General features: G+C 46.4%; 1 protein-coding gene across 1 annotated transcript; it reads right to left on the bottom strand.

The window, feature by feature from the left end:
* Positions 1-5,014: 5,014 nt before the first annotated feature.
* eomesa (eomesodermin homolog a) lies at positions 5,015-9,805 on the bottom strand. Its single transcript, XM_035523332.2, has 6 exons — positions 8,853-9,805; positions 8,401-8,555; positions 7,413-7,534; positions 6,402-6,560; positions 6,236-6,297; positions 5,015-6,113 (listed from the first exon to the last, which is right to left on the bottom strand). The coding sequence occupies exons 1-6, from the start codon at positions 9,557-9,559 to the stop codon at positions 5,330-5,332; spliced, it is 1,989 nt and encodes a 662-aa protein (XP_035379225.1). The 5' UTR covers positions 9,560-9,805; the 3' UTR covers positions 5,015-5,329.
* Between the last annotated feature and the right edge of the window lie 289 nt (positions 9,806-10,094).

Here is a 10,094-nt window from a genome sequence, read left to right as displayed (position 1 = left end):
GCGGGACCAGAGCCACCCAGAGCATGCTGACCCCCGGAGCTGCCCAGAACCTCCCCCTGCTGCTTTTACATTTGGGATTGTTTACATCCCTTTTCTTGCTTTTTCTTTTCCATAAGTGAAGCTTCCTATAAGGATGCGTGTGTGTGTGTGTGTGTGTGTGTGTGTGTGTGTGTGTGTGTGTGTGTGTGTGTGCGTCTCATTAGCAGTAATTCCGCCCAAAGCTTACATTTTAGTCTGAGTGTGTGTTTAAATTGTCCATTTTAATTATAAGTTCATTATAATTATCTATTTGCAATGCTATCTGAAATATGAAGCTTTGGTTTGTGTGTGTGTGTGTGTGTGTGTGTGTGTGTGTGTGTGTGTGTGTGTGTGTGTTTGGATGGGTTAAGCATGTGGGTATGTTTTGCAGGGGTTAAATGTGTGTGTGTGTGTGTGTGTGTGTGTGTGTGTGTGTGTGTGTGTGTGTGTGTGTGTGTGTGTGTGTGTGTTTGACAGGCTGATGGCTATTGAGCATGTCATTTCCTGGCCCCGTGTGAGAGTGGGATAGATCCCTCGCTCCCTCTGGGAGGGAGGGAGCTTGTCGCTGTGGTCCATGGAGGCCAGTGGAGGCTCCACCCAGACCCTCTCCATGAAGTGCTAGGGCATTGATTCTAACCACTGAGGCTTTCTGCTCGGACCATTTCACATTACACACACACATTCTCTGATTCTTTACACACACATGCTGCTGGCATTTCTTTTATTGCTCTGGCGTGACTGTGGTTCTCCCCAGGGACCACAGGGAGGCGCTGCCTCACAAAACCTGGTTAACCCACTCCCAGATAAGTGTGTGGGCTTCTGCTTGTATTCTGTGAGTATGCAGATATATTCCCATACTGCAATGTGTGTGTGTGTGTGTGTGTGTGTGTGTGTGTGTGTGTGTGTGTGTGTGTGTGTGTGTGTGTGTGTGTGTGTGTTTGTCTAAGTGAGTCAGTTTGTGTGTGTTTGTGTGAGTGAATCAGTGTGTGTGTTTGTGTGTGTGTTTGTCTAAGTGAGTCAGTTTGTGTGTGTTTGTGTGAGTGAATCAGTGTGTGTATGTTTGTGTGTGTGTGTGTGTGTGTGTGTGTGTGTGTGTGTGTGTTTGCGTGACTGTGTCCGTGTGGGTGTGTATGTGTGTGTGAGTGTGTGTATGTGTGTGTCTGTGTGTGTGTGTGTTGGTTCACTGCAGCAGAGGCTAGTCCTCTCTGAGGATGATGAGGGGTGTCTGAAATCAATTCAGTGTTAAGTGCAGGTTGTGTGAGTGACCGGGGCTGACCTCAAGGGCCAGACCGATTCCTCACACTCCACTGCCCGGCACACACGTACGTGTGTGTGTGTGTGTGTGTGTGTGTGTGTGTGTGTGTGTGTGTGTGTACAGTGATGAACTGTAGTTAATACAGCTCCTAATAACACACAAAACAACAAACTGCACAAAAATAAAAGAACACGTCACTGCTAATATGCCAAATAGTGCACTAATAGGTTTATCTTATTATTGCTGTTGTTGTTTTTGTTATTATTATTATGTTGTTGTTGTTGTTATTAAGTTCAATCGAGCAGAGTGTGATGCAGCTGTACTAGCATGTCTGACCTGTAGCTTGAAAGAGAGATGGGAGATAAGACAGAAAATAGATGAGAGAGAGCAAGAGAGAGAGAGCAAGAGAGAGAGTTGGAGCAAGAGAGAGAGAGGGAGTGAGAGAGAGAGAGAGAGAGAGAGAGTAGACAAGACCCTGCACACTGTGTGCTTCCTCTTTCAAAGTAACACCGGATCTGTCACGCTTATCTTGTTACGAGGACATGTCAGATCAATAAGAACTCTCTCTCTCTCTCTCTCTCTCTCTCTCTCTCTCTCTCTCTCTCTCTCTCTCTCTCTCTCTCTCTCTCTCTCTCTCTCTCTCTCTCTCTCTCTCTCTCTCTCTCTCTCTCTCTCTCTCTCTCTCTCTCTCTCTCTCTCTCTCTCTCTCTGGGTCTTACATGCAACAGCACAGCTCCAGACCAAAACACACACAGGCATGCACAAAATTCTTCTCATTGTTACAGTTTTCTCACTTCAGTGGAACTGATAAAGATACAACTGCTCAGCTAGCAAATGTAAACCATCCAACATATTTTGTCACCTCTCCAGAGAAGATGAAGGAAAGAAGGAAGGAAATAAATAAATAAAGCAGACAGAGTAAGATGGATTTTACGGGGGATTAAGAAGTGTATCGACCTTCCAGACTGCAACTTTAATTTAGCCTCTGCACGTACCTTGATGGTGAGAGGTCCATATTCAGTTTAATAAGTTTAGTTAAATCTTCCTTTACTCTGTCTAATTTAGCTCATTTCTTTTTAAAGTAATTATTACGTAAATAAAACAGAAAGATAATCATCATCATCATCATCATCATTTACAATATTCAGTAATATGAATAGTAATAATATGAATTAATATGAATACTGCACGCTACTGGTACAGTTAAGCTCTCTCCATCTCTCTCTCCATCTCTCCATACATATATATGTATGTCTTTTTCTCTCTTCCTCTCTTTCTCTTGCTGTGTCTCTGTCACACACTCACTCTCTGCCTTTCAGTTGCTCTCTGTCACTTTGCCTGTCTCTCTGCTTTACACTGGGGGTCCTTTGGCATGTCGAACTGGAATGTTGGTAACGGTGCTTCTTGCATGAATGGGTGCTAATGTCTCCGAGTGTAACAATCATTTGGTGCTAGTCCGCCTTTGTCACGTCTCGCTGCCGTTTCTGCTATAATGTACGAGCCTCTTGCTAAACGGTTAAGCATCTTCTCAGAGGCCGCCGCCACGGCCGCTCGCAGCGTTTTACCGCGCATTTCAGCGCGGCGTACGGCCTTTCTGTGAAGCAGCCATCCCTGGCTCTGCTGTTAACCCACCAGTCCACCAGAAGCCCTAGCTGGATGTCTGCCTTTCTGTCGGTCTCGTGTGAGGCCAAGCGCGGCCTGTCTGCAGCAGCTCTCGGCCTTTTATGAGGGACCAATCCGTTCACTTCCACATTCAATAGCTTTAAAGTTAGATATATTAAAGATATAAACACTGAAACTATCGTCTCCATAGTCATACTCGAGTCACATCTCTCTCTCTCTCTCTCTCTCTCTCTCTCTCTCTCTCTCTCTCTCTCTCTCTCTCTCTCTCTCTCTCTCTCTCTCTCTTTCCCTCTCTCTCTATCTATCTATCTATCTATCTATCTATCTATCTATCTATCTATCTATCTATGGCCATTGCCAAACCACCCCTGCAGATGTTTCGCGCGAGGCCCGGGCGCACCGCGCATGCTGCAACGCCCCTCGCGCTGACCGCTGGGCCCTCGCGTGTGGACAGACGCTCAGACAGGATTCTCTGTCGCGAGGGGCGGTGAACGCGGGGCGATTTTATCCGGTGCGCGCGCGTTACGCACCCTCCAACCATAGCACACCCCCCACCGCCCCCGCGCTTCTTCCCCGCGACAGCCAGCCAGGGAGGCCAGCGCAATCAGGAAGCCGCCATCATTACAAGGTGTTAATTGGAGTTAGTCGGAGTCTTCGCTTTCTGTCAGGGAGTCTGACAACAGAATTCATTAGACTTAAAAATACCGGGCCATCAATGCAGCTCGGATAGGATTTAGTGACGAGGAAAGCCGAGAGCACGTCTAACAGCGGAGAGGCGGCTTAAGGCGGCTGTCTGAAGCAGCCCTTTAACCCGCTCTGGACCTGCACAGGGCGTTTGACACCGCACTGTAAAAGCACAGGAATAAAAGTGCAGATAACTGCGTAAAGGTTTGGAGACAGCGAGCCTCTGTTTCCGTGTCGGCCAGAGCAGCGCCCGTCTGCTCTCCTCCCACTCTGGGAGTAAACGGGTATGGGACTCTTGAACCTAAAGCCTTATATAATCATCATCTTGGCTACATAAACAAATTTGCTCACTATGCGACAAACCAGAGGACGAAAAAGCCCTTGGTAAGAAATTAATAAAAATTTAAAGAGTTAAATAGCGCATTTAAATTTAAATGAATAAAGGTCTTAAGACAAGCGGGCGTCGCTGTTGGAAGGATCATTTTCTCCTGCAGAAGACTGTGGCCAATATCCTGTCAATCAGGTCGGAACTATTTCTTTTATAGATTTCGTTAAGATGGGGTAAAGTGTCCTTGATATAGCGAGAAATCACGTCTTCAGCACAATACATCCGAATTAGTCAGCCTCGCCTCGCTATTCGGACCAGTTATCGTTGGACGGGGAGACGCGTCGAGTTTATCTGGACCTTTCCAAATGAAAGAATTACCAATCTGACAGACACAACCGTCACCACGGATCTGAGAGTATTTTCCGGTTGAGCCCATTTTTAAGATGACTGAGAATAAAAGAGTCCGATTTGCCATTTCAACCCAAATATGCTTGTAATTGAATACTGTATTTTATAATGAGACATTTATTTAGTTAGTTATTTTTAATAGCGACGCGTCAACGAATAACCTTGGTCAGAAGCCGGAGCGTCAACGAAATTACTTTAAATAACCAAAAAATAAAACTCTGTGTCGGCTGGGTTTAGAATTAGACGAATAAAGTTAACAACTAAACAAAGCGTACATGAAAGTGAGAATATTCTCCTTTAAATAGACTACAAAGTTTACTTTAGAACTGCGAAAATGTTCGTCATTTTTATCCAAATTAATAAAAAATTAGAGAAATCAAACTAACAGGGTCTATTCTGAATAATTATGTTTGATAGGCACGACGTCGTCATAATTCGTAAATTAAGTTGTCTGTGTAAACGCAGCCTTCGATATTTTTGTTGGTATGCATGTATGCAGACATGAAACGCATTATGAAAAGCACATTTTATTACACATTTCATAACAGTGCCATGTAGACAATTTGTACAAGATACATCACAATCTAAAGTGCACAAATACTGTACAACCGAAGGATTTTAAATAAAAGAAAGAAAAAGAAAATCACACCGATTTTGTATATTTATAATTTTTATATATATATATATATATATATATATATATATATATATATATATATATATATATATATATATATATATATATATATATATATATATATATTTAAAAAAGATCAAAACCAGCGGGTTGCTTTAAAAAGATAAAAGAAAACCCCCAATTCCACCATCTTTCACAAATCAGCAAAAATGAAGAAACACCAGAGGAGCACAAGGCTTTGGCACCTGCAGTTAAAAAACATTTTAAATAAAATTTTTTTTTTTTTTAAAAACTCAATCTGGACAAAGCACTTTAACATAAAGAAGGGCTCAAGAGAGAGGGCAAGAGAGCGCGCGAGTCTCAGCAGAAGGTTAGTTTAGGGGCTGGTGTAGAAGGCATAGTAGCCCAGGCCTTTGTGCTGCTCTTTCCCATAATCCTCTGCACTCAGGTCCTCGCATTTTATAGTGGGGGAGGCGTCCGTGCTGGAGCCTCCGGGAGACAGACGGCGTCTCTTGCAGGTGATGGAGTAGGCCGCAGTGTCGCCCGCCTCCACAGGCTTCAGCCCAGGTGGCGTATCCAGGGCCCAGGCGCCGCTGGTGCCCGCTGCGCCCGTCGAGCCCTCTTCCTGCAGCTTGTCCTTGGGAGCCAGGGGGTCATCGGGGAAGGCGGGAGGACTGGGCCTGGGCGACCAGGGCAGGCCCGTGGCCATCTTCCTCTGGTAAGAGCCGCGGCCACCACCCCAGCCCGCCGCGGCCATGGAGGCAAAGGCTGCTGAGTCGGGGTAGTAGCCCAGCGCGTGGGGGCTCTGCAGGGGCAGCGGTTTGATGCCGTAGGGCAGCAGGCCTGAGGCCGAGTAGTCGCTGTCGTACGAAAGGTCCAGCTTGGCCGGGGCGCCGCCCTGCTGGACGGGGCCGACGAACCAGCGCTGGGCAGAGGCGGCGGAGGCGGGGTCGTCGGCTTGAGGGGAGAGCAACCCATTGGTCTGGGGCACGGCACGCTCGCCACCCCCGTACAGACGGTGGTTCTGCGGAAGGCTGTTGACGAACTGGTCCTGGAAGAAAGGCTGCATGGCATAACGCGCACCCGGCACGATCTGGTGTGAGCGTGGGGAGTCTGTCGGGGATGGGGTCAGTCTGTCACTCTCTGGAGCAGTGTACATCCTGAGAGAAAGAGAAAGAGAAAGAGAAAGAGAAAGAGAAAGAGAGAGATCAAGCACCAGTATAGACTCTATTCTGGAAAAGTATCCCCCCCCCCCCCCATTTCCCATCAGTGGGACACTTACGAATCATAATTATCTCTGAAGCCCTTGGCAAAAGGGTTATGGTCAATCTTCAGCTGTGTAATCTGGACAAACAAAACAAACAACAAAAAATTAGCCAAAAAAAAGGATAAAACCCCAAGAAAGCAGAAGCTGCTCTCAGCAGGAAGTGGAGGGGCGTTTCGCTTACGTCCGTGTTCTGGTAGGCAGTGACCGCGATGAACTGGTTTTCAGGGAAAGTGAAGGTCTGGGTCTTGGCTTCACTGCTCATGTCCTCCACACCGTCCTCGCTCACCTCGACAATATGGAGCCTCGGCTGGTACTTATGCAGAGACTGCAGGACGATCATCTGGACACACACGCACATCCACACATGGTGTTTCTGCAGAGTTTGTAACTACACATGGATATTAATGTACAGTATTCATTTACACCTAGTGTAGCTCAGCATAGTGTGAAATGAACTTAAAATAGACCTTTATATGCAGGAAAACAGACATACACACACACACACAGAGAGAGAGAGAGAAAAATACACCCTCCCTGCACACACACACACACACACACACACAGAGAGAGAGAAAGAAAGAAATACACCCACCCTGCACACAAGCACAAGCACACATACACACAAGCACACACTCTGCTGGTAATTGTGCAAACACTGCAGAAGAGCTATATGCAGCAAGCCAGAGTCAGACACATACACATGGAGGTGTCAAACCACCACAGAAGACCAGAGGCATTGGTGTATGGAGCAGGGCCTCTTCATCAGCCCCACACACATGCCTGCGGCCCCCACATGCACGCAGGAGGGCCTGCAGACATCAGCCTGAACACCACTCCAGTTCCTTCAGCTGAACACCACAGGCGCCGGCTTTAAAAGACTAGTTTACTCCCATGCTCTGAACTGTTGAGAACATCTTAATCACAAACACACAGGATGTATGTGTGTGTCTCTCTCTTTGTCTCTCGTCTTAAGATCTTGCTCTGCCTTGAGACTACTTGGCTGGATGTTTCAAATTTATAAGTGCAAAAAGACTCATTAAACTGATTTGCACATCTGCAGTCAAACCTCTCCCACAAAGTTCACACTGACAGAAGTTGCTTCACACCACTGATGACGTGGGGGGGGGGGGGGTCTCTATCATTACAATCTGTTTCAGAAACACAGTGAGTGTGTGTGTGTGGGTGTGTGTACCTGCGTATTATTGTTGTTGGCGCCTTTGTTGTTTGTGAGTTTCAGCTTGCTGAAGGATATCTCTTGTCGCATCCAGTGCGCGCCCGTATTCGGCGATTCCGGATGTACATACATCTTGTTGCCTTGAATGAGACGATTAAGTTGGTACCACGCACGAAATTAGCACGTAGAAATGCAAACGTTCCCGAAATGAAACGAATAAAGAGAGACCATGAAATAAAAAGGCCTGACATCAGAAGGGGCTCTGCTCGTTTGGAGATACAGATAAACATGTTCAAACTACGACCTGTCCATATTACGACTGTATTATGTATCCGTTGTGCGCTGTTTGTGGCACGATCGAATTCGCATTTTATCGACCCCAGTAATTATATAATTTACAGCTTTTTATTTTATTTTACTTTCAGGCAAATAAAAGATTTCGTCGGAAGCATTCATTTATCTATTTTTAAAAATGACATACAATTATACATACAGCAACTACAAGCAAAAATTCATTCACTTCTGCGAGAACGTCAGCCGCAAAACGAAACTTTTAATTTTCATTTAAAATTTCATCTAACAGTACCTCGACCTTAAATTTAAGAGTAAGCGCCAGTTCTGCTGTAAAACATTTTTGCAGTCCATCCTAGCACGGCGAGTATCTTGTCATTCCTAAGGAAAGGCGCAATTTTAATTTAAGTTTAACGAAAATAGTAATACGGATCGGATGAGGTGCGGACAGAGAACTACATCTGGGCATTTACATTTGTTTAAATTTCGGTGTTGCATCTGGTCGCATTTCTCCATCTTAAATGTCTGTTTTTAGAGCACGTTATTATGTTAGTCTATCGTTTTCTTGACTTTTTAAAAAGTTCTGCTGCATTTCTAAGCACGACCTGCACGCCTGGCGGGCTATAGAGAGCATCCTTTTGGTCTGAGAGCTGGCCTGCCAGAATGCGCTCACTCCCCAGGCGTGTGTTGAGACCTGGGAACGCGACCCCCGTACCTTGCATGTTGTTGTCCGCTTTCCCGCACGTCACCCATTTTCCGCCTTGAAATCGCCAGTGGTTCGGGTCCGCGAGAACGATCTCCACGAACACGTTATAATGCGCGGTGAGGTTGAGTCCGGTTATGTTGAAACTCAGGAACGGAAACATTCGCCTGCATAAAGCGATTTATACAAGCTGTTAATCTCACATCAAGAAAATTTATAAAGTTAAGACAAATTAATATTTGCGTTTGAAACAGAAAAACAAATACATCAAACTTTCACTGTCTAAACCCAACAACTTCTGTGGTCTCCATCAGACTCAAATGTTTAAAAAATGACGAACTTTATTGTGGAATCTTCAAATTGAATGCAGAAACAGAGCCACCGGTGGTTAACAATAACGGTCATGTTTGAATGAAGAAACGTGATGTGTTTTAATGACAGAGTGGGTGAGATGCAGAACATACCTGCCCTGTTTGGTGATGATCATCTCCGTCTGATGGCGGTGGAACTTCAGCCACAGCGGTCGATTACAGAGATAGACCTGAGCCCTGGCGCCGGCAGCAGACCCCGGCATGGACATGGAGCCTATAGCAGCTCCTGCCCCCGGATACGAGGGGTAAAGACACCCCGGACCCTGTCCAAACTGGTACCCGGGGGCAAACTGGCTCCGGCCAGCACAGACAGCGGACGAGAAACCAGTCGGCGGCAGAACCGAACCGTAATGAAGAGAGGTCGAGTACCTGGACCCGTTAGAGGCACTATACACCGTCCCGGTCTGTCCTCCGTATGGAAAGAGAGAACATGGATTTGTCACGTCGGAGCTCGGTTGTGTCGAAGAGATGAAATATCGATCACTGCCAAGTTCGTCGATATTGTAACGGCGGCTGCTGGAGAGGTCGTCGTCGCCGATAACGGGGGAAGTTTTTCTGACGTCTGGAGCGCTTTTAGTCCCGGCAAAGTTGTCACTCTCTCCCTCTCCCATCATCGCGTTTCCCCCGTTGCTTAGATATTTCTTGTTGCCGCTATTTTGTGCGGATTCCGCCTGCTCGACCTCCTGAAAGTCGATCTGCGTTGACCCCGGGCTGTTGGACGTGCTTTCTGACGAGGAGAGGTTGTAAAAAGTCTTGGGGAGATTGATAGATGCGCTGGGGAGAATGCTCTCTAACTGCATTCTTTAATATTGATAAGTATGTGAGAATCAAAAGAGATGGGGGGGGAAAAAGAAAAGAAAAAAATGAACTGACAGGCAGATCACACCAGGACGCAACACCAGCACACGCGCCTCGCTTGTAGACTTGAGCGTGTGCCTCCTAGCCGCTAACCAAGGTTGACCTTTTCAGCGACACCTCCGGATTTTTCTCGGCTTCTGCTATAATCTGCTGCTGAAAGAACAGTTCTAGGGCGCTTATATATGGAGCTCGTTACACACCCCAAAAGCGCCGCGGGCGGAATGGGAGGAGCTTTCGTGGAATTCACCTTGCCGCGTGCCTCTGCGCGCCCATTGGACGCTGGCACTTACTTTACATCAGCCATTAATCAGGAATAAAGGTGATCAATAGTTTCATTCACCGGCCATACACGTGTTTGAAAATAATCCCGTTTCAAAATTTAATTAAACCGTGAGAGGCTGCTAATTCGAGCACTGACCTTAACCCCTCAGAAACACTCTGAAGTGGCTAACACCGTCCCACCACATTAATTGTGAG

Source organism: Electrophorus electricus, chromosome 4, assembly GCF_041902795.1.
Source record: "Electrophorus electricus isolate QZ-2024a chromosome 4, ASM4190279v1, whole genome shotgun sequence".
Classification (NCBI taxonomy): domain Eukaryota; kingdom Metazoa; phylum Chordata; class Actinopteri; order Gymnotiformes; family Gymnotidae; genus Electrophorus; species Electrophorus electricus.
The sequence above is the reverse complement of the archived record's forward strand: the minus strand, read 5'-3'. Positions and strand labels throughout refer to the sequence as shown.